This window comes from Dicentrarchus labrax, unplaced genomic scaffold (genome assembly GCF_905237075.1).
Source record: "Dicentrarchus labrax unplaced genomic scaffold, dlabrax2021, whole genome shotgun sequence".
In the NCBI taxonomy this organism is placed as follows: domain Eukaryota; kingdom Metazoa; phylum Chordata; class Actinopteri; family Moronidae; genus Dicentrarchus; species Dicentrarchus labrax.
In genome coordinates, this window is record NW_026136709.1 from 1,026,675 (window position 1) to 1,052,185 (window position 25,511).

General features: G+C 38.8%; 1 protein-coding gene across 4 annotated transcripts; it reads left to right on the forward strand.

The window, feature by feature from the left end:
* Positions 1-328: 328 nt before the first annotated feature.
* Positions 329-24,904, forward strand: frrs1b (ferric-chelate reductase 1b). 4 transcript variants are annotated; one of them, XM_051410242.1, is made up of 17 exons: positions 866-1,074; positions 2,227-2,421; positions 2,507-2,658; positions 4,647-4,741; positions 5,038-5,170; positions 5,862-6,050; positions 7,021-7,119; positions 7,199-7,346; positions 9,714-9,827; positions 10,295-10,410; positions 10,610-10,696; positions 17,724-17,821; positions 17,977-18,035; positions 18,779-18,922; positions 22,285-22,343; positions 22,439-22,491; positions 22,775-24,904. In XM_051410242.1, exons 2-17 carry the CDS (start codon positions 2,229-2,231, stop codon positions 22,776-22,778), a joined length of 1,743 nt encoding a protein of 580 aa, XP_051266202.1. In that variant the 5' UTR covers positions 866-1,074; positions 2,227-2,228; the 3' UTR covers positions 22,779-24,904. The 4 variants fall into 4 exon arrangements, with proteins under 4 accessions (XP_051266201.1, XP_051266203.1, XP_051266202.1 ...); XM_051410241.1 differs by lacking the exon at positions 866-1,074 and adding an exon at positions 329-386 and having other exon boundaries at positions 22,439-24,904; XM_051410240.1 differs by having other exon boundaries at positions 869-1,074; positions 22,439-24,904.
* The last annotated feature ends 607 nt before the right edge of the window (positions 24,905-25,511 follow it).

Here is a 25,511-nt window from a genome sequence, read left to right on the forward strand (position 1 = left end):
TTTGAGATTTTTTTCAAAGCCACAAGGAGCCACTGCAGAGTGGCTAATCAGTTTGGATCTGGAGCTGCAGGTTACCACACCTGTACTAGAAAAAATCTTGATGTTTCTCTAGTTGCTCCCAATTCGATTTTTCCCATTAGCACACTTGAGCTCAGTAATGATCCTGTTTTGCATTCTTATGCTGAGCATAGACCAGAAGGTTTTAGAAACTGAGACCCTTATTACTCAAAGTATGAGGAAGCTGGGGTAGAATGTATTTCCCAGAAAATAACTCATAAGTCCCATTTTCTTCTATGGGAAGTGAAGGCAGCAGAAGCCCTGCCCTTTGAGAGCCAACACAAGTCAGTACATTCAGGGAGAAGACAGACACAGCCAGCAGAGTGGAGGTAAGCCCATACACTTTCAGCTAGATGAGTTTATCGTGTTGGAAGGTATCTTACTCTGCTTTCTGTTTGAGTATGAACCATGGCTCATTATTCTACTTTAAAGTCAACCTTTGTGCCCTCACTGTAACACAACCTTTAGCTGATGAGATTTATTTCCCTCCTGGTCACTGCAGCTATAGCAACATACTGAGGATGAAAATGAGATAGAATACAACTGTTTTGTTTCTTAGAATAGATAAGATTGCCAGGGGATAACTTTGAGATGATTTTATTTGACAATATGACTTGACTTGACTCCAAATTATTATTTATTTTAATAAAGAAGTTGTATTATATAATCCCCTTTTGAATTTAACAAAAACTAATGAACTAATAAACAAAAAGTGTTATTTTAGTTGGCTGACCTCAAAGCTGTCAGTTAGTCATTCCTTCCCAAACAGAAACTAGACTTATGGTTTCAGATGAAGCTGCTCACTCATTATCTCAGAAAGCCTGTAGAGCTCAGACTGATCTGCAGTGGACTGATAGTGCTGTGGAGCTGGTGACGGTGTGTCAGCCTCAGTCCAGCCTCCCTCTGCTGTCTGTACAAGGATATCAGCCAGTGAGTCAGCTGCATGTTGGAGGTCCACGCTGACTTCCCATTTATTCTTAAAATATGCCACTGGAAGGGAGTTTCCTTTTGCCAGAGGTGCGACCAATTCATTGTTTTGCAAGTCTCAAGGCTTTACACGCATGTCGCAAATTGAGTCTGACAAGTCCCAAGTTCTAAACTTTGAGTTTTGAATCCTAAATGCCATAATGTGACATGAGTACCCTATTTTTAATTATTAAAAGGTATACTCCTATACAGTGTTAGGCAGTAACTCATTACTAGTAAAAAATATTACAGCATTAATTTATTACTTTTGTTGTCACCCCCTACTGATCTGAAATGAACAATCCAATTGCATCATGGATCTGATTAATTTTTGTAATCATGGAGGAAACTGGTTTGGAAGATGAACACTTACATTCAGCAGCTCGACATATTCCATTACTTTGATTTTAACAAACAAAATTGGATCGTTGTAAGTCTGAATTTTGGGGAGAAGGGACACCGTTATCAACTTTGTGGTGACTAGCAGAAACGTAATATAACTAGTAGTGTAACAAATTGCTCCCAGATTGTGTGAATGTGTTAATTTCCGAAGGTGGCATGTAGTGTAAAAGCGCTTTGAGTGTTCGGAAGACTAGAAAGGCACTATACAAGTACAGGTCCATTTACCATCCATTAATTATGGTAAAGAAATATATACAATATATGACAATACATACAAAGGAAAGTATGCCACAGTATGTGACCGAAGTGAAGTGAGTAATTGCATTTTAATCATATTACTGCAAATACATTTCAAGCATTGAGTGAGTGATAACTCACTAGTTTTGACACTCAGGGAGGAGTTAAAGCCTTGCGGATCAGTTTATTTAGTCTGTTAGAGTCCGCTACCCTCAACCTGCTACCCCAGCAGACAACAGCAAACAGAATAGCACTGGCCACCACAGACTCATAGAGCATCCTCAGCATTGTCCGGCAGATGTTGAAGGACCTCAACCTCCTCAGAAAATAGCAATGGCTTTGGTCCTTCCTGTTCCACAATACAATGGAATCTTCAAAATGTAATTATATAGGATTTTATATGGGAGTGTTGTTAATTGAATTCACAACCCCAGGAGAGGTTTCTTGTCGGGAAAAATAATTAAATGTATGACCAAACAAGTAATAATGTGAGGCATAAGTTTGAGGAGATGATCTTTCCTTTTCTTTCGTCTTTAGTCATAATTTCCTCTCTTTTTGCATCAGCAATGTGGCATTCATACTTGGTGCTGGCAGTGCTGATTGGGTGTACGGACCCAGTCTCAGGGTACAGTAATGGGAAGGTGAGCATTGCTTGTGAAGACATGGTGCCTCAGCATGGTTATGAGCCAAGCCCAGACCCTCCTCCATACAACATCAGTGTGGATAAATCCACATTCAGTCCAGGTGACAACATCACAGGTAGGCTGCTAAGCATTAGTTTCCACTGTGGTGACATGTTATCTCTCCTGTTAGCTCACATTTTCATCTCATTCTTCATCCACAGTATCTTTAAGAGTGGCCTTCTCCTACCCCACGTTCTTCAAGGGGTTCCTGATAGAAGCTCGGGATGCTGGGAAATGGAACTCCCCAGCAGTAGGATTCTTCATCCTGACTGACCCACATGAGTCCCAGCTGCTACAGTGTGGCCACACTCAGGTATAGAAACATCATTGTTCTTAATGTTTTCCTCAAATCTCTCATGAACTAGCTTTAAAGTTAGTCAACCATTTTTTCATACTGTGTGCCAGAGTCACCACTGGAGCAAAGAGACATACTGCCCTACACTAACAGTGAAACAAGGCTCTTATACAACATAAGAGCCTTGTTTCATCCTCTTCTCAGTCGTAACTCATCAAATATGGCCACTTGGTCTGTGACCCTAAGCCTTAACTATGGTACCCCTTTAATGTCATATATGGCTGAAAAGGGGTAACGTAATGTTTTGATGTGCTGTCAAAGTCAGGTAAAGTAGTTTAAAAAGCTAGAAAGTCTGTATGGATGGGCCAGACAGAGACAAGACTTTCAATTGGGAGATCTGAGGAGAACTGTTTACATCCTGTGTTAAACCAAAAGTCAAAGCTGACTTCTATTTAACTTACCTTACGTTTGATGCCCTTAAAGGTCCAGTAAGGAGGATCTAGTGTCAGAAATGGAATATAATATTCATAGGTTTTTATTAGTGTATTATCACCTGAAAATAAGAATGGTTGTGTTTTTGTTACCTTAGAATGAGCTGTTTTTATCTACAAAGGGAGCTGGTCCTCTTCTATGAGGCTGCCATGTTGAACCACTATGTTTCTACAGTAGCCCAGAACTGACAAAGCAAACACTGGCTTTATAAAAAAAAGTATGTTTTCACATACAAGGAATTTGCCATGGTATATCGGTGCATAACAATAAACTGAGTACGAAAAAAAATTAAATAAAGATGTAATAGAGGCAATAAAGATGCATAATACTGTATATGCATACATATACAATATGACACAAATTAGATTTTTGCAATGTGCAACATATAATCCAATAGATAGATAGATAGATAGATAGATAGATAGATAGATAGATAGATAGATAGATAGATAGATAGATTCATAAAATGTGAAATGTTTCTCTGCAAGAGTCAAACTGGATGTTGCACATTATTAATTATAACCTGATGAAACTGTTGCATTTGAGTTGGGAGTGCGAATGTTTTGAAAAAATGATATGGTGAATTTTCCTAAATACATTTTTGGGGTTCAATATTGGCCTACAATTTTTATTTTGTTATATTTTATTTTTTGCAGGATGTCCCCTTAAGGGGTTCTGTACAATATGGCCATGCAAGTATGTAAGATGAATAAATATGCAAGATAACAATAGGTTATAAGAAATAGTGCCTGAGATCTTTATTTAGCCCAGACACTATTGTAGAACTGCAGAAAAACAAGAGCTTCACTTGAAAGAAGCATATATTAGAGATGGCTAAGTGCTTCATATGAAATGTTTAATACACAATGTTATTATTTGCAACAGTTGGGTGTGTGTCATGACCAGATGGATTGTGAGTTTTCTAGATGGTGACTCTCTTGTTTTGTATCAAAGAGCCTTGTTACGTCAATTGTAAAATTAATATTTTTTCTACGGGAGGTATTTGATGTGCAGATTGACTGTTTCATATAACAGTTTTAAAACCCTGTGACTGTGTAAATGCTATTCCATCCTAGTACAATGAACACTAAATACCTGGCCTCTCCTGGAAGTAATCTATATATAGATTAATAATAATAATAATATAGAGCCAGTGGTATTGATCAAAGTATATAGATCAAACACATCCAGATATTAATACTGACATTATGTACTCATTCTGCCAGCCATATTGATCAAATACTGACAAACCTGTCAGTGGTGCAAATGAGTAAGAAATAAGCCTTGACTCAATAAATATAATGTTGGTAGCCTGTGAGGTTTTTGTTAAGGCTGAGAAAAAGGTTTCCATGTACTCTAAGACACATACTCTGTTCAAATGCTGCTGTTACAACCAACTTAATTATTACCTTCTGTATGTAAGCATGAGCTAAAGCAGCATGCCACCTCAGCACAAACATTATGCGTTTAATGATGTTCTTGTGTGTGGCGCTGTGAATCCCTGTCATTTGAAGGGATCTGGGGTGAGCCACACGAGCAGCACAAGAAAGACTCACATTCAGGCGGTGTGGAAATCTCCAAGAAACCCTCCACACAGAGTCCAGTTTCTGTGAGTACACATTACACTTCAGTTCAAGTTTGAACTTAGATACAGGTCTAGACATTCGTTGTATTGCAGACCCAATCTGTGATTCAACAACAAAATATTTAATGGGCTTTTTTTTTTTGGACAAATTCAGTGTGTTCTACTCTCTGATGCTTGGCCAGTGTTCTACTAGCTCTTTGTTGTGGCTGAGAGTACAAAGTTTTCTTACAATCAAGAAGGCCTTGTGACCCACCGTGAAGCTTTGGTGACCCCTAGAGTCATACTTTAGTATCTGAATGTGTATTTCCTTTTTGTTCCAGTGTGACGGTGGTGCATAAATATAATATGTACTGGGTGAGGATTGCAGGTCCTGTGGTGTCTCTAGGAGTGACCACTGTTCCATCCACTGTTGTTCCTGCTCAGACCACCGGCCCCACTGCTTTGTCCACACCGGTCAGTATCTGACACATAACATACACTTTAAGTGATAATCAGAAGCCTGCTATGAAATATGAAACCTTACTTTACTTTTTAAAAAAAAAAATCTAATTTACACTCAAAGGTTCATCTTTGAATTTGCTTAATTAAATCATGGGACAGATTTCCATGTGATTAAATGGCTCTCCTTCAGGATTAAGCAAATTATGTTGGGCAAATTTAATTTACTTGGGTTGAATCAACTCAATTTACTAGTGTAATGTTACAACTGTAAAATTAGTTGGACCAACCCTATTAAAATAAAAGTCAGACCCAAACCGGGTAAGTAAGTTCAATAAACCTTACTAAATTAGAGTGACTAAATTAAGTTTGACCAACATAAATGCTTAATGCTGTGGAAATACCTTTCCATGATTAATTTAAGTTAAATATGTTTTTATTATTATTTTTTTATTTATTTATTAATTTACATTTTTTTGAGTGAACATAATGTTGCTTTAAAATCCACTAGAAGCATCTCTTTCCAGAAACAGTGTCCTTGATGCTTTAGATACAAGACAGACCACACTGACAACTTTTTATTTCTTCTGTAGAAAGTAGTTTCAATCAAACTGTTCAAAGTTTTAGACTATCCAATAACCAGGTCATTGTAATTCTGAATAAGAATGTCAACTACTTTTCTGAACCTTTTTTTGCTCCTTCTCAGCTTAGTTCAGCAGGTTGTGGTCGCAATAAGTCTTGCCTTAGAGACCCAGTGGGCTGTCACCCTGAGTCAGATTCCCACTGTTACTTCCTGTCATTTTTTACTGACCAAGAAGGACAGAGTGTGATGTTTGAACTCAGTGGGCCTGCTGAAGGTTACATGTCCTTCGCCCTCTCTCTGGACAAATGGATGGTGAGTTTAATCATGAAGTGTACTGGTTTGTAATAGTTTGTACTGTACACAGTTGACACTGCTAAAAAAACATTAGTATCTCTAAAAGACCAAATTATTTAACTTCATGTATGACACCTCATACTGAATAGGATAAATAAGGCAACAAATAAAATATCTGCTTGATATACCAGTACCACCCAGTGTTTTTATTCATCTTTCATAATTTTGATTGTAATTTAATTAAGTAATTAATTAATTAATTAATTACATGATCACTCTACTGCATTTGCGACATTTGACATCTTGTTGTGTTTTATATTTTTAAATACTTTGTTGCAGCTTGCCGATTTAGCTTCATGTTTATGTTGTCTTGCAGCATTGTACTAAAACTATGGGGGACTTAATATAAACAGGACTGTGAGTCCATTGTTTACTGTGGCTGTCAACACTGTAAAACACAAGCTGAAAGTCAAAACTTTAATATTACAATCATTGCATTTTAAATCCAACATGTTCGACTACAGAGCACATACAAAGAGAAACATAATATAGTAACATAATATACACTGTGTCTGACTGCACTTTAGATGTAGGATAGCTACTGTATCTACAGTAGATACAGATATAGTTACCAAAACCAAAACCACGGTGTAAGGTGGTGGCACTGTATACAGTGTATTTAGCAATCAATGTTTTGTTTTGTTTTTTAATATTTTTTAAAAGGTATGTATGTGTATTCATTTAGATGATAATAGGTATAAGGAAATCTTCCTGTCAATTAGTCCATTTACAGTGCAATTAATATGTAGTTTAACCGTTTCAATCAGTGTTATTCACTTCACCTGTCACTGCTCATAATTTTATGGCTGATCGGTGTAGAAAACCTTACTTTGACTTGGAAATAATCTTATCTCTAAGCCAAACTGTGTCCTGTTATAATAAGAAACACAATGAGCTGTATGTATGTAATGTTTTTCTGCCATTGTAGGGGAACGATGATGTCTATCTGTGCGTGAATGATGGAGGCAGAGTTACCATCAGTGCTGCACATGTCACCGGACGAAAACACCCTGAGCTGGTGACAGAGGTACACACTCAAACACACAGGGATCACTATCCACATACATTTATGTTTTAACAGACAATCAGCTGTCCTATGTCTCCAGGAGGATCTCTGGGGTCAAACCTGGAGGTTGGCTGATGGGGTCATCCAATGTCGTTTCCAAAGAAGTGTCCTCCTCCCTCAACAGGACAACCGGTTCAGCTTAAACAATAGCTACTTTTTGTTTCTCGCACATGGTAGATCTCAGCAGGGTAAGACAGTCAGGATTTATGGGGCTTAATTGGGCTTAATCTCTATGAACGTCTGTGAATGGGTGAATGTGGCACATAATGTAAAAGCACTTTGGCTGGACAGAAGACTAGAACGGTCCTATAGAAGTACAGGTCCATTTTGCCATTACCATTTATGTGATTGCATGACAGTTAAAATGATATTTGAGTTTGCAGGAATTTAAACTATTGTAAAAAAAACTATAAAATACATATTGGCCAGTTATTTGTATCCACTACCAATCTGATACAGTTGAACAGCCAGAAAATTGACAATTCCCCACAACTGCATTAAAACAAAAGTGCCCACTCACATGCTCCCTCTGTCTCTGTTTTGCTCTTTGTCGCTGTCTGTCTTTTTCAATTTGTTTTTCAATGTTTGTTCAACCTCATACTGCCCACTGTTCTGCCTGCTGGACACTAGCACTGCCTCACTGACTGCCAGTACTGTGAGACGTTAGTAAGATTATACGTCGTGCCCTTGAAAAACATAAAGAACAACACATAGTTGGGGTAAACTTGTGGTGGCTGTGGCTCAGGACAGGTTGTCCACAAATCACAAGGCAGTTTAATTCCCTCTGGCTGCATATCAAAATGTCCTTGAGCGAGAAACTGGTCCCAATTGTGCCATCAGTGTATAAATGTGTGTGAATGGGTGAATGTGACATGTAGTGTAAAGTGGTCAGAAGACTAAAAAGGCGCAATGTAAGTGCCGTCCATTTCCTATTTAGTGTACAACTAAAACCTTATACATATTTTACATGTGAAGGTCTGTTAAAGGTCCAGTGTGTAACATTTGAAATAAGAATACTTTTTGTCACCTTAGAATTAACTGTTTATATCTTCAGAGGGAACTGGTCCTTTTCAATGGAGTTTGCCATGTTGAGCTGCCATGTTTTTACAATAGACCAGAACAGACAAATCAAATACTGGTTCTAGATAAGGCGATTTTTGCGAGTTTCACAGCCATGTAGTTTCTCCTACAGGCTTGGTTGAGCCCAAGTGTGAATCTATCGTGACATAACCCATTGGTTTGTGGAGTATCATTCTGAAGCCTCAAGTTTTCCATTATGGTTGTCGCCATAACGGTTTGTCGGCGGTGGTGACCTGTTGAGCTGGTCTCATTGGCTGCACGTTTTTCACTCATTCATAGCAGGAAACAATGGCAGCTCATCTGGTGACACACACTCTTGTGTTTCAGCCAAACAATACACTAAAATAATAGTTTTTGGGTGGAGGAGGAAACGCAGTAACAGAATCTTGCTTCGTATCTGATCAGCACTGCCTAGTTTGACAGTTTGATCTGAGTTTGGTGCATTGAGCTAGATGGACTCACTGAGAATGACTTGTCAATCACACTGTAACCCGCCCTAAAGCATACCCTGCTTTATTGTCTATTTTACTCAAAATGTGACCATCATTTGCTAAATGAAAATCATGCTGTATGGAAGAAGACTGAAACTAGAGATTGATACCATAAACTCATTAGGAAACTCTTTACTGAGCTCATAAATCAAATGAGAAGTTGTCTCATTTCTCCATAAGACTGCATGTTATTGGTCTTTCATCACAGCCAATGGAGCTGCAGCCTGCTGACCATTACAGTAAAATGTTTAAGACACTTCCATGTTGGCTACACTTCACAGACCTGGAAGCTCTGTCCACTATATTTACTGTCAATGGTTGAGCCGAGTGGTTTCAGTTAATTGTAATTTGGGTTAGGGTTGGCGAACTTCACCACTGTATGCCACTGCACACTGATCTTTTAACAAGTCATGATTAGTTTTACTCAGTCTGTAAAAACAGGTGTGACTTCTGTGTCTCTGGTTGAGCTTTGTCAATAAAAAATAATGTCATAGTGATGCCATCATACTTTAAATAATAAGAAAACTTAAATTAGGAACATGGGGCATGGAGATTGAAGGCATTTACCAGGCAGTTTAATTAAATATACATTGCGTTGTGGGACACGTAGGATTCATTGACACTTTTTATACACATCTACATATATATACATCTGTCAATTGCTGTTGCCGTTGTATTACTGAACTGTTTAGCCCAGCCAATGTAGATCAGTCAATGCTCTGTAGTATTCATGAAGACACTTTGAACGAGGCTGAGTTGGCCCTCACACCTCGGGTCATGTGTGTTTCAATCTGACCAGTCAGGCCTTCAGAGAGAATACTTGCATGAGTCACATTGCTGAGAATAGCATTGCTTCCTCTTAAACTACTGTTGAATCACAATGTTATACTGAGCTGAACATGAATACTCTTGTGTTATACTTTCTTTTGTAAAATTACATTTGTGTAAATTTAGTGCATGTTGTCAAACCTTTGTCCTCCACAGGTTTAATCTCCAGACACGATCGACAGCCTCTCATCTCCACCCATCAGAAGGTGATCACTGGTCATCCAGAGATTCTTTGTGGCTCCCGCTCCCCCCTGCTCATCAAGTTCCATGGTTGGTTGACAAATGCATCCTGGCTGTGCCGTCCATCCTATTTAAAAAAAAAAATATATATATATTTTATATATATTTTATAAATAATAACTTTTTATCATAATATGCTGAAACTTTCACTTTATCCTGACAATAGTACATGAGGCAGATAATCTGTGAAAAAATATGGTTCCTCTGGCTCCTCGTAGTGCTCCTAATCCATTTGCAAGAATCCACCTTGCCTGAACGACTAATCAACAACTAATCAGAGCCAAGAAAGAAGAAGAAGAAGAAGAAGAAGAAGAAGAAGAAGAAGAAGAAGAAGAAGAAGAAGATATGCTTTGTTAATCTCCAAAGGGGAAATTCTCTTTACACTCTTACTTTACACAGAGGCCCAAAATACAATCATGCACATGCAGGGCTTATAGACATGCAAACGTGGAGAGATGATGGAGTGAGTTTATAGTACATGCGGTCTGTCCTCTCAGGTGTATTAATGCTGACTGTGTGGATGTGGATGGTAAGCACAGCCGTCTTCATTGCTCGGCACTACAAACCCTGCTGGCCTGACACAACTCTGCTGGGACAAAGGCTGTGGTTTCAGGTGAGAGCCCCAATACACCTCTGACAGTGACAATAAAGAACATGGGACATCCATGTCTCATTTAACAGAGTAATTCACAGAGTTTTCATAAACAAATTATTTGTTTTCTTCCTTCTATCTCTGCTAGATAGAACACAATAGTAATCCAGTCTTCATCGAATCTTTATATAGTCCCCCTCCCTCTTTTTCCTCTCTGTAGCTCCATCGAACCATGATGGTCTTGGCTGTGGTCCTAACTGGTGTTGCGTTCACCCTGCCTTTCATATACAGAAGAGGATGGAGCAAGGTAAGTGTGTGAGTCTGTGTGTGCGCTTGTACCCCTTCCAGGCCTGTCCACCTGTCCCTCCATCTGTCTAACTGGCTTTTGGCATCTCTAAATCTTTTGGTCTCTCTCTCTCTGTCTCCCTCTCTCTGTCTCTCTCTCTCTCTCTCTCTCTCTCTCTCTCTCTCTCTCTCTCTCTCTCTCTCTCTCTCTCTCACACACACACACACACACACACACTCATAGTCTCATCATGACTTGTTCCTTTTTGTCAGTGGAGCTCAGACTGTGTGTACTAGTAGAAACTCATTATAAGGACTACAATTTGCATTAGCAGATATTCCTGCAGAGCCTCTCTCAGGATACACACAGGATATCTCATTATGTAATAGGCAATTTGTCTTTGTATATGCATGTTTTCATTTTACTGACCCATTAGCTTCTCCTGTCTATCACAAGAGAAAGAGTGATAATTTACACATTCAGCTCTGATTGTGTATTTTCTCTCATTGCCACTGTACTGACAAACAATGAAGAAGTTCATTTCCTGAGTGATGTGCTTTCACACAATATTTTCAGTCCACAATGAATGGCATCCTGACGTGTCTCAGTCTGACTGTAAAAATAGCTAAATGAGTTGATCCTAAACTTTGGAGTGATCCACCCTTTAAGTAAGGGAAAAATGTAGAGCACATTGATTTTTGACAGGGAATAAAATGCTCATCAAGACACAGACATAGACAAGTAAACCTATCCTTCTCTGAGCTTCACTGCCAATATAAGAATATCTTTTTTGTCTAAAAACTTCAAGTTTGACATTATTTGTCATTCATACGAGAGCCTAATTAGGTACATGTAAAAGGACTTTCATGTGCAGTATAAATTACCTTCAACCTAACCTTTCGACAATTCTATTATAATACATAATAACATTGACAAGTTAGTCAGAAGTCTTTTCTTCAGTGAATCAAACTTTATTCCACTTGAGGGAAGTGTTCCTGTAATTCAGCTTCTTCTGCTGTGAACCAACTCGTAGCTAACACTCCCCTGTTTGTGTGTGTTCCCGTGTCACTGTGGTGTGTATGTGTGTGTGAATGACTCAGCCGTTTTAGTCACATGCTGTTCTGTGGGTTGTGTGAGTGACACAGTGTTGAATCCATCCAAGCACTTGTTCCTCCTGACTCAGCACAGAGGCTGAGCTTTTAGAATCAGGTTTTCCCTCCAGCTGAACACTTCATCATAAAGGTGATGAGAGCGTGTTAGGTAGGGTCTTCCACGGCATGAATACGACTTTGAAGAATTCCGGTTATAAAGGAAAGAGGAGCCACATCAAGTTGAATTTAAGTTTGAGCTTTTAAGTAATTAATTAAACTAAAATAATGTAAATAATATTCCCCAGTTTTATATGTGGTTATTTCTTATAAGTTTGATAAATATGAGCCCAAACTTCTTACCTGAAGTGAAGAAAAGTGGTTGGTTGACAAAACATTTTCTTATATAAATTGATATACGGATCCACATGCTTATATATACATATTAACAAGACTAATGATCTAAAACGCACAATCTAAAGACTAATGGCCAATAGTGAAGAGACTTATCTTCCACTTACAGACAGTTGTAGTAATTTAATTTAACGGAATCTCGTGGTGAAGTTGCAGAATACAACTATTTGAATACAGCTCAGCCTTCCAAGCGTGTAAGAGAAAGTACAGTGGCTGGTAAAGAGCTTATCTATAGAGCCAGTGTTTGGTTTTGCCCAACATTATTTACAGAGACCCAACAGTACCACCATGAGCAAGCACTTGGCGACAAGGGCAAGGAAAAACTGCCTGTTAAAAGGCAGAAACCTAGGACAGATCCTTCGGCTCTAGGTGGGTGGTCGTCTGTCTCGACCAGTTGGGGTGAGAGAGAGAGAGAGAGAGAGTCAGAGAGAGAGAGAGAGAGAGAGACATATGCTTTTCTAAAATCTATTTTTTATGTGTTTTTTATGGTTCCACTTAGAAGGTTGTTTATTAAAAAAGATATGCTCAGAGAGGAGTCAGTTATGCCCAAATTTTTCATTATCTAAAACGTCCGACATTTCTCAGTGAATCTTTTATTCTGTAAAGTAATTAAAATATGGTTGTGAAATCAAAGCAATTAATACACAAAATCAACAAATAATCTATGTACAATTTACAGTGCCAACAATAAAAGTGCAGACAATGGAATAAGAGTGTGAGGCGAGGATGTTGCTGTCAGCAACTATACTGCAAGATGCCATTAAATCATACACTCTATAACTTTAAATCTGTGAGTAGGAGGAAAAGTAGATGTCTTCATCTTTCACTTAAGTCCAATATTTATCTTGTAGCAGTTTGACAAACCGTCCAATTTACCTGGAACACAGCCACTGTGCTTATTTAAACTCTTTGACAGGGACACATCCCTGTTCTGTTCCTTCCCTGTTGACAGTATTTTTTGAAGTGGCCTCTAGGTTTCCCCATGACATCCTGACCAACTCTAGCACTAATAAATCAGCCACCAGCAGGTTAAATCCTCATTTACAGAAGAATACAGTTATTCTATAACTCTGTAGGAGTGTTGCTCTTCACTCATGTCAGTGCTGTATTCTCTTTGATTGGTAACAAACACATGGACAAAGTGTCTACTTGTTCTTATTTCTGGTGTCTACTTGTTCTTATTTCTGGTGTTCACCTAAGTAGCCATAAAGAGTGCCAGAGAATGGGGCATTTTCAGATTCAGGTTACTGATGTTAGCGCACTATTGTGCTGTCTCTAGAGCTCAGACTGAAATTTAACTTTAACAGAATGTTTCAGACTGTTATTTTGTACTGCCACTGCTTGCAGGCAGAGTTAAATGCCTATGACCACTAGTGTGTACTGAGGCAGCTTCACTGACTCTCATCCCGTCTCCTCTGTCATGTCTCGTCCCTGATTCTGGTGTGACACTGTACGATGTTAACATACCACCTGCTGCTTTCCCTCCCGCTGCTACTCCTCCTCCTCACAGAGCTTTTTAAACTCATTAGCTTAGAAAAAGTTTTCCCTACCACTGGATAAATGGTTTTTAAAGATATCCGGTCTGAAAATGTCACAGCTAAGATGCCAAACTGCTCATTTATGAAATCAAATTTATTCAAAACTGCTCTTATGTCTTCACGATCCACAATTTGTGTTCCTATCTTAGAATATCCTTAATTCTACTAATTATATCCTGTTTATTAAAGATTTGCTAATGCTGCTCCTTTTCTTCATTCACTCTCTGGCTCGCTCAACCACTGCTAACCTACAGTACTATAGTTTCCTCTCCAATGAGGGAATGTAAGAAAGAAACATTTCAGGTGTGCTCACTATTTGACTGAGCACCGGTGATTTAGATAATGTGGATAAACTGTTGGCTTGTTAACAACTAGTGTTGTTTTTGGCAGCCTGTTTTAATTTTAGTTTTAGTCTAGTCTTTGTGTCAAACGGTCATTTTAGTTTTTATTAGTTTTAGTCACGTTTATACTCTGTTTAGTCAAGTCAAGTTTCAGTCGACTAAAAGTCTGAGCATTGTAGTCTTATTTTAGTCAGAATTATCCATGGCTATTTTCGTCTAGTTTTAGTCGACGAAAACTGATGACATTTTAGTCTAGTTTTAGTCAATGAAAATTGTATTTTAGTCTAATGCAATTCTATTTAACCCAGTTAATATAGTACAAGTACCTAGTTTAGTATAGACAAAACCAAAAATTTCTTTAAGTCACCCATTTCACAAGTCAAACAAGGTTATCTTATTATAATATTATTGTTACCTTATAGACTAAAGAATACATTTAATTCCAGACACGGAAGACGCTCTGATTTGAATTTACAACATATTTATTTTACCTACCAAACATGTAAGAAATACACACACATAAATTTAAATAAAATAAATAAATAAAATAGCTTCAAATGACAATCTTGTCACGACCCGGCTCTGGAGCCGTGACAAAAACGAGGAGATGCAGTTGAAAGGACAAATTATAAGTAATTTATTTAAACATGGGACTTCCGGTTGATGTGCGGAATGGAGTATTGGTGTTTTCCAGGCTCCCGCCACATATTTTATATTTTGACTATTTAGTCATCTCATTTAACTCAACTTTGCAGAAATAAGGCAGTATGTCATCTAGACCTGGCAAATCTTCGAAAAAGCCTGAGCAGCAGACAACTTTAGCCGGCAGTGCCGACATCGATAATGCTACACTAGCTGAGCTGGGGGCGGACCTGTTGACCAAACCTGACTCACTAGCCGTCAGTTTTGAAAACAAGCTTGCTGCCATAGACTCCAAGCTAGACGGATTGCAGATGACGGTGACCAACCATGAACAACGTATCTCCGATCTGGAGTCTGGGCTGAACCAGCTCCAGTCTTTAGAGGCAATGGCTGAAGATAACGCCAAGCTGAAAGCTAAGATCACCGATATAGAGGGGAGAAGTAGACGGTGCAATGTGCGTCTTATTGGAGTGCCTGAAGCAGTCGAGGGCACACGACCCACTTCTTCTCTACTTTTCTGGTGGATGTGCTGGGAGAAGACGTGCTTTCAGCCCCTCCAGAGCTTGACAGAGCTCACCGAGCACTCAAACCCAAACCAGCTGAGGGGCAAAAACCTAGAGCCGTGATTGTCTGTTTCCATAAATTCCAGACTAAGGACATGGTCATACGGGCTGCCCGCAAGAAGCGAGGAGAACTAAAATATAGAGACAAGCTGATCTACATATACGATGATTACTGTCCTGAAGTGATGGAGCAACGTGCGGAGTACAAGGAGGTCATGCACCAATTGTACACGCGCAAACTTAAGCCTTCACTACTCTATCCAGCGCGGCTGTTCATGGCTGGAAATTGAGGCGTTTCATCATGCAAGAAGCCCAGCAGTTTTTGGCATGTGCGCACTGTGGGGGGGTCATTCCATCTTTTTTCTCCCTTTTTTTTTTTTTTCTCTTTCTATGGGGTCAATACTCAGATATTGTATTCTACAACCACAAGATGATTCATTACTTTGTGCATGGAAAATAAGAACATGTCAGTGAACAATATTCGTCTCATATCTTGGAATGTTAATGGGGCAAATCAGAATAGTAAAGTAAATAAGATTATGTCACATCATCAGGATCTGAAGGGAGACATAGTGTTTCTGCAGGAGACACATTTACATAGTGGGGAGATTCAGCGCATTAAAAGGGGCAGATTCAGCCAGTTATATCACTCAAAGTTTAGTGCGAGAGCCAGGGGTGCTGCTATCTTGATCCGTAATAATATTCCATTTGAGCCAGAAAACATTATAGCTGACTCAAGTGGTCGGTTTGTCATTGTTTCAGGGAGGTTGTGCAATACTCAAGTTGTTTTGGCTAGCATCTACGCACCAAACTGGGATGACGAACGATTTATCTCCAGGCTTTTTACTTCTATTCCTAATGTTGAAACATACCACCTTTTAATTGGGGGTGATTTCAATTTTGTGCAACATGCTGATTTAGACAGATCCTCTGCTAGACCGCATTCTCTCACCAATTCTGCTAAGCTTCTAGCTTCTATTGCAGGGTAGCTGGGCCTGACTGACCCATGGAGGTGTAAATTCCCAGATAAAAAATCTTTTTCTTTTTTTTCACGTCCACCACTCATATTCACGAATAGACTTTTTTCTCTTAGATAATAAACTGCTCTCTAATGTACACTCACGTGACTATCATAGTATAGTCACATGCGTGTGACCATGCTCCTACATCATTAGATAGATTTTTTCCCAATATCAACCGCACTTTTAAACAATGGAGATTTAATTCACATTTACTATCAAATGACGCTTTTGTTGATTCCTTAAGATCAAATATTCAACTATTTTTCGAAATAAATGATTCACCAGGTCATATCATTTCCTATACATCTCACAGAAAAATGGCTAGTTCCAGATAATTGGAACTGTCACTAAAGCTCCAGGAAGTTGCCGATAGCTATGCTAACTGCCCAGACCCCTTACTCTACAAAAAACACCTACGACTTCAAACAGAGTTTAATCTTTTAACTACACAGGAAGCAGAATCACAACTACTTAAATCTAGACAAATATTTGATACTCTTCAAATGGCCTGTGATTTTGTGGCAAAAAAAAAGGAAAAATATTGGAATTATGAGCATTGTTTTTATGTCATTCTGCTGTCCCATTGTGGATGTTTTGTATTATTATTGATGCTCAATAAAATATATATATATATATATAAAAAAAAATGTATTTAAACATAACAACCTAAGTGCAACCTGAAAAATAACTAAATAGAAGACGAGGTTTGTCAGTAACATCAGTAGTGAAAGTGTGTGTATGCATGAGTGTGATGTATAATGAAAAGTAAATGTTGGATGATAAAACTGAACTACTCCGAATACCAGCAATGATAATAAGATAGAGAGAGAGAGAGCCCGTGTCAGCCAGAGAGGCGGGGCTTTTATAGCTGGGAAACACCGGGCCCAGGTGCTTCCGGGTATGCTGATTGGTCCAACCCCCAAGTACCTGCTGCCTTAAAAGGAAGAGGAAACATTAGAGCCATTCAGGGGACCGTCACAATCGTCAGTGACAAACAACAAAAACAGGTTAAAAGTTTCAATAAACTGAAATCTTTCTAAAATGGTAAATGGACCTGTACTTGTATAGCGTCTTACGACCACTCAGAGCGCTTTTACACTACATGGCACATTCACACAGCGATGGCAAAGCCCATCGAACAGAAACTAATGCATTCATATACATTCACACACCGATGCACAGCATTGGGAGCAATTCAGGGTTCAGTATCTTGCTCAAGGATACTTCAACATGTGGCAGGAGGAGCCAGGGATCGAACCAACAACCTTCCAATTAGGGGACGACCCTCTCTTCCTCTGTGCCACAGCCGCTTAAGGCAGCAGCAGAAGTGGCACTAGAGACCACGCCATTGTGTAAGACCACACCATTGTGTAAGGCCACAGTATATCACTGCAGCTCCTTTTCCTCTGTTCTGCCTCTTGTATTCTCTTTTCCTCTTAGCGTGCGGGATCCCACCCTTACATAGGCTGCACTGTCATGGCTCTGTCTGTCATCCAGCCAATTATGGCAATTCTCAGACCAGCCCCAGAGTCCCCCAGGTAAGACCTGAAACCAGATTTTAACAACTTCATGATTTGCTCATCACTGTCTCAAATAAGTGGATTTTATCATTATGCAGTCCTGAGAAGCAACACAAATTATTTTTAAATTCATCCACGTCAGCTGAAATCACTCTGTCTCTTTGTATCTGCAGGAGGATCATCTTCAGCTGGCTGCACTTCGCAGCAGGCACTGTTGGACAGATCCTCGCTGGTAAGATTAGAAAATAGGTTTTCTGGAGAAACTGTATGTAAATGGTAAATGTTAAATGGACTGTACTTATATAGCACCTTTCTAGTCTTTCGACCACTCAATGAGCTGTACACTACATGCCACACAGAACAGAAACTAATCATTCATACACACTCATACACAGATGCACAACATCGGGAGCAATTTGGGGTTCAGTGTCTTGCTCAAGGGCACTTTAGCATGCAGCGAGAGGAGCCAGGGATTAAACTTTCCGATTAGGGACGACCCGCTCTACCTCTGAGCCACAGCCGCCCAATTTGATTGCTACAGCTCAAAGTGTGATGAAGACTTGTATGTCATGATCTGTTACAAATCCATGGAGTACTGTATATGACTGCGAAATCAAATTGTTTGAACAGTAGTTTTTATGAGGGATAATATCCAGGCCTCATAAATGAAGCTCTAATCGTTCAGGCTCCGTCTACTGTATACATTTTGTAAAAATGAATTGTGCTTAATTAAATTTAAGTCAGAATTTTGGCCAGTGAGACACAGCAATTAGTGAAATGACAAATTATGTTATAATGTGTTGATAAAATAAAATCTGACTTTCTACAATATGGGACCTTAAGGCTTTTTTTTTTTTTACATAGAGCAATATATAAAAGTGCCTGTAGCATAGTTTGTCCCATGAGCTAAATGTTTACTTCCACCCAAGATTGAAATTCCATATCAACTACAGACTGGTTCTCTCTCTCTCCCAGCGGCATGTGTGTTCTTGGGTGCTGCTCAGCAGGCGCTGTTGCTTCCCAGCCCCTGGTCTCCTGTGGTATTGACTGGATGGCTGCTGTGGATCGTGCTGGTGGACCAGCTGCTATTGATCCACTCTTACAGTCTCAGAAGAAGAGGTACTACAACAGGCCAGTGTTGGTATATGATGTCAGACTGATTGTCAGAAAGAATTACATTTTGACAAAGTTCATCTAAGTTGAACTCAATGTAAAAGGACTTACTTTGATGATGTCATGGTATAGATTCCTGTCCCCTCTGTGCAAGCACCCTGATCAGCCAGCAGGACTTACTATTCCATTCAATTCAATTCAATTCAATTTTATTTGTTTAGCGCCAATTTATAACAGAAGTTATCTCAGGACACTTTTCAAATAAAGCAGGTCTAGACCGAACTCCTTACAACAATATTTAAAGAGACCCAACAGTTCCCACCGTGAGCAAGCACTTGGCGACAGCGGCAAGGAAAAACTTCTTTTAAGAGGCAGAAACCTCGGACAGACCCGGCTCTAGGTGGGTGGCCGTCTGCCTCGACCAGTTGGGGTGAGAGAGAGACAGAGAGAGAAAGAGAGCGGTGACAACAGACGTCTTAAGCCTACTCTTAAATGTGGAGAGGGTGTCTGACTCCTGAACCAAAACTGGAAGCTGGTTCCACAGGAGAGGAGCTTGGTAACTAAAGGCTCTAGCTCCTGTTCTACTTTTAGAGACTAAAGGAACCACAAGTAGCCCTGCATTCAGAGAACGCAGTGTTCTAGTGGGGTTATAGGGTACTATGAGCTCTTTAAGATATGAAGGGGCCTGACCATGAAGAGCTATAGTAGGTTTAGTAGTGGTAGAGTATATTTAGACAGTAAGTCTAGTGTAGTCTAGTAAGTGTTTGGGGCCAGGTACAAGAACTTCAGGAAATTGCAGCTCAAGACATGCTTGTAATTAGATAACTGATTGATTTCATCGGGCTTGAGTGGTACATATAACTGGGTATCATCTGTATAACAGTGACAGTTAATGTAGTGATTCCTAAAAATGTTGCCTAAGGGAAGCATATATAAAGTGAATGAAATTGGTCCAAGCGCAGAACCTTGTGGAACTCCATGACTTACTTCAGAGGATTCATCGTTAACATGTACAAACTGAGAACAATCTGATAGATAGGATTCAAACCAGCTTAGTGCGGTTCCTTTAATGCCAATTAGATGCTCAATTCTCTGTAACAGGACATGATGGTCAGTGGTGTCAAATGCAGCAGTAAGATCTACCAATACAAGTACAGAGACAAATCCATTGTCGGAAGCAGTTAAAAGGTCATTATTAACTTTAACCAGAGCTGTCTCTGTGCTGTTATGAACTCTAAATCCTGACTGAAAATCCTCAAATAAGCTATTGTTATGTAGAAAGTCACACACAACTGTTTGGCGACTACTTTCTCCAGAATCTTAGAGAGGAAGGGGAGGTTAGAAATCGGTCTATAGTTCGCTAAAACCCCTGGGTCAAGAGTGGGCTTTTAAAGAAGGGGTTTAATCACAGCTACTTTAAAGGACTGTGGTACATATCCTGATAATAAAGAAAGATTAATCATATCCAGTAAAGAAGTGCCAATTAAGGGTACGACTTCTTTAAGCAGCCTAGTTGGAATGGACAGACAGGTTGATGGCTTCGATGTAGAAATTATTGAAGTAAGTTGATGTAGCTTGATAGCACAAAAACTGTCTAAATATATATCTGATTTTACATTAGTTAAAGTTCCTGAACTTGGAGAGACAGCAATACCTGTTGAGGGCATTTGGTGATTAATTTTCTCTCTAATAGTAATAATTTTATCATAAAAGAAGCTCATAAAGTCATTACCACTGAGGGTTATGGGGATATGTGGCTCAATAGAGCTGTGACTCTCTGTCAGCCTGGCTACAGTGCTGAAGAGGAATCTGGGGTAGTTCTTATTTTCTTCTATTAGTGCTGAGTAATAGGCTCCTCTGGCATTACGGAGGGCCTTTCTATATATTTTTAAGACTATTGCCAAATTGAGTGATATTCTAATGATTTGGAAGAGTGCCATTTCCTTTCAGATTTCCATGCTTTTTGCTTTAATTGGCGGGTTTGGTGGTTGTACCATGGTGCTAGCCTTCTATGTTGTAATATTTTCCTTTTCATAGGGGCAATAGAATCTACTGTTGTTCGCAGTGAGCCTGCAGCACTATAACAAGATGATCAATTTTGGAGGGACTAAGCTTATTAAAGGAGTGCATACTAGTGCAGCAGTATGATCAAGTGTGTCCTTGTGGTCTTAAAAGTCTGAAATACAGGGTGCCCTGATAGCTTAATTAGTGGAGCTGATGCCCTGTGTGGATTGATGCAACAGCTATGGGTTTGAATACAATCTGTGGCCCTTTGCTGTATGTCATCCCCTGTCAAAAAGGGCAAAGAAGCCCCAAAACAATAGTAAAAAATAGGCCTTAAAAGACCAGTGTGTAGGATGTAGTGACATCTGTTGGTGAATTTGCAGATTGCAACTAATTTAACACCACTCATCTGTATTTGACGACCTGGGAATCAGAAACGGCTGTTAAGTGTGTTGGAAACTATGGTAGCCTGTGGATAAAAACAGCTTATTGTAAGACAACGAAAATACAATTGCCATATTCAGGTGAATATACACTAAGGAAAACATACCTATGAATATTATATTCCATTTCTGGCAATAGACTGGACATTTAGAATGTATTAAAAAGTCTTAAAAACAGTTTGGAATAATGAAGTTAATTGCATTTTTCAGTAAATATGTTTTTGGGAAAAACAACAACAACAAAACCAAACCAAAATGGAACCAATACTGATTTTTCTTTATATCCTCTGTAAACTACATTTTCCCAGTATGGACATAAAATAGGTCTTAAATTGTATTCATAATGGCCCTTTTAAAAGAAAATTGAATGAAATTTAACTTACGACACCTGCAGACACCCTGTGATCCTTCACTGGATTCCCGACTGTGTTCCTGGAATGCACCTATGCCACCAGGGCACTCCAATATCTGCTTTTAATTTTCTTCCTGTGGATTAGTTCTTAATGCCTAGAGTAAACAGTTGATATTACTTGTTTGTTTCAATTACCGATGAGTGCTGCTGCCTGCAGTGACAAAATCAATAGTTTTGTTCCAACGCATTATGACTAAAGCCACAAATTATTATATATATATATATTGTGTGTGTGTGTGTGTGTGTGTGTCTCCGAGGTGGGTGTATTCATGTGGCTGTGTGTGAGTGTGAATGCTAAATAGCCTGGAAATGTCAACCCTCCATACTAGTCTTTTAATGACAGACCTAATATGAACTCCATTATTGAAGAAAACAGCAGTGGGAAGACTGAGTTCTTTCTATTTTCTGCATTACGATGAAATAGATTAATCTGACCTAAAACCATATGTGCTATTTTATATTTTATATTCACTCAACAAACTGACTTAAAATTGCATATGTATCCACAGGAAACAGCAACAGTGATGAAACAGAGATAATTCATTCAGAAAGTCAGCAGCCTGGAAAGGTGAGACTTGAAACCACATTTCACCTTCTATTTTTACTTGATTTATTAATTGTTCTTTTTTCTTTTTTACATATCTTCATTGATTTCTTTTTCAGATGTCCAAAGTGAAGAAGATGATGTTAGTGGTTTTCCTAATAGGAAATACAGGGTATCTGGCTGCATTTATAAAAGCTATTGCAAGTATATAATTATCACAAGTGATCATCTCTTATCAGTTGTTCAGGATGCAGTATTTCTGTGATTCAAGGATATTGATTTTACAGTTTACTTTTGCTGCAAATACTTATTTTAAAACTACAATATGTAAGATTTCTGCATTAAAATATCTATAAACTCTAGACCTATGTACTATATGTAGTTGAGTTGTGTACTTATTATCTCAAATGTTTCCAACAGCATTTAAACTCAGAGAAATCTGTCATTTTATTCAGGTAACGCTGCGTCTGTCAATGGCGTCATATCCCCTTTGTGCATGTGTCAGCGTTGTTGTTGTCAACAAAGCTGAGCTAACGTTAGCAGCAGCTCGGCTCGCAGCCCCTCCGGGACGTCCTTTGTCTGACCAACAGCGTGGGAGAAGCAGTGATTTTTTAGGTGGAACTGCTTTATTCAGTGTTTTTAGCGGTTTTAATTAGTGGGTCTGTTTGTTTTGGAGAGGAGGAGACCTCTTTGGGTAATTGGGCTCCTGGTAGAAACCTCCTGAACCATGAACACTGAAGGAATGCTAACTGGGAGAAGCTGACTGCAATGACAGCAATGGTGGTGAAGACAACAAATCCCATGATCCCACAGTACTTCATGTGTTATTGTTTGGATGTGAGAGACCCCCTTGCAGCAGAAATTACATATTGTATGTTTAAGAGAAAATTGTTTTTCGGACCTGCATCGTACTATAGTGTGTATATAGTAGTAATCCATCTCATGCAATTTCTGGATTTACGGGACACCGCGGTCAAGTTGGCAAACTTCTGGTTACAATTTAAAAATAAAACGTTGGTTCATGCTGTGAAAGGGTTGCAGTTTTGTCAGGTAAAGGCACAAAAGCTACTTGGTTAGGATTAGGAAAAGATCGTAAGCTACGGTGAAGAAATTGTTTACTTTTGGTTTCACATGGGACACCAACAGTGGTCTTCTCTGTTTATTGGAGTCATCTACCCCACCACATCCATATGGGGACTGTGTTGCTCTTGATATTTCATCACCCCTTGCATTACTTGAGAACTTAGGAGTGAGACAGGGCTGGTATAGGCAATATCTAAATCTGTTTCTTAACCTTGTTAACATGGTTTTGGCAATAGTTGAATCAGCCCAGCTAATGGATAATTCTGGTTTGCAGTTTTGTCCATCTTTTCCTATCAATAATAAAACCTAGCATCCATCACAGTACAGCAGGTCATTTGAACATGGAAGAAATTTGACCACATGACCTTTCATCTCGTACAAACCAACATTAGGTCAAACTTACATACCACATTGGTCCATGACAAAGTCTTTTAAGTCTATAATGGCCAGACTATCCTATAATAAGCCATGTTCATGTCCCAAGGGATCCAAGAGTGATCAAAACTGCTTTTGTGGACCTTCTGGTTTTTCTAGAACCCCCATAAAACCCAAATTTGCACATCTATATTTTATTTGGTTCCAACTAAGGGTTCGTTGAAGCTTCTTGATCTTAACTCATCGTCCTTCTCTAAAAAAAGTATAGGTATAGTATATGATTGTTAAACAATAAATAAATACATAATATGATTATTAATATGTTATGATATTTAATATTAATAATATCATATGAAATATCCATAAAATGTGTCACTTAGTCAATTTACTTAGTGATAGAAACCACTGTTCTAGTACCCTCAGGCTAAAATATCTTCTTTGCACAAAGGTAATCTCATCATAGGCAGAGCATGTTCACATAACCAAACAAATAAAGCTAGCAAACATTTTTCATATACATATTTTATTGTAGCACGCACTAATCTCTTCAAAACTTGCATGAGGAATACAAGGTGAAAAGCCCCCGCATATTTAGTCAAAAAGAGCCAAGTAGGCCCCAAATGGTCATGGCAGGCAGGGGCTTTTCATTCAATGTGTAGACATCAGCAAGCAATCCTTGAGATTTGTAAGCTATACTTTAACAATGAAGCATACAAACATGAAATGTAAAACAATGCTGTTTAAGGTCGGTTGAGTCTGAGGTCCAAAAAGTACAGAGCTCTTAGAAGCTGCTTTTCATAGTAGTTGGAAATATCAAGGCTTTGTAAATAATGATAAACATCTGTTTATTAAAATCAGCAGACACTGGTGTTTGTATTTAAGAAAATATTTTAGAAATGTCTTGTATGTGGTCATGAAATTCATAATAGAGGGAACCACAAAGAAAAGTGCTTCAGAATAAATACTGGCCTTTAAATGCCCTGTTACATAGAAATTCATAGAATTGTTAAATGTTGGAAAATAAAGCCGGAATTTGATTGACATGAGTAGTTTAAATCTATATATTGTAAGTCAACATTCATTTATAGTGCTATTGTATAAAGAATAAAATACTTCAATTTGTGGAAAACTGTTTCATTATTTGGAATATCCAAAGCACTTGTGAGATTTCTGACAATGAACATCTGTTTTCCACATAGTGCACTTTGTCCTGTAGTCTTGAGCACTATGAAAGCACTGCTCACAAAAACCTGTGCTTATTGGCTTGTCTTACTGTAGGTCATACAAAATAATCTGGAGCTAGTTCACGCAGACAACTCAAATGGTGTCCTGAAGTCGGGAGTGACAAAAGTGAAAAATGAAATCTATCTATCAGCTATATTCGCTAATGCAGGCACAGGGAGAGCATGCAAACTCTGCACAGAGAGACCCCAGCCGGCCGGCAGGTTCTGACTCAGGACCTTCTTGCTGTGAGGCGACAGCACTAACCACTCACAGCCTGCTGAAAACTGAAATGTATTTTTATTCTTGCTAAAATCTTGACATTCACTGTGTGAGTTGTGTGAGTTCTACATTTTTCAAGTCAAAGGTATGGAATTAATATATTTAGTATATTGTGCAGATTTATGCCCATCCAGCTCACCCTGAAATATAATTTGCAGCAAAAAAGCATAGTATGAAAATACAATTAATATACACTGAGCAATGTATCATTTGCTTTATCAAGACGTACAA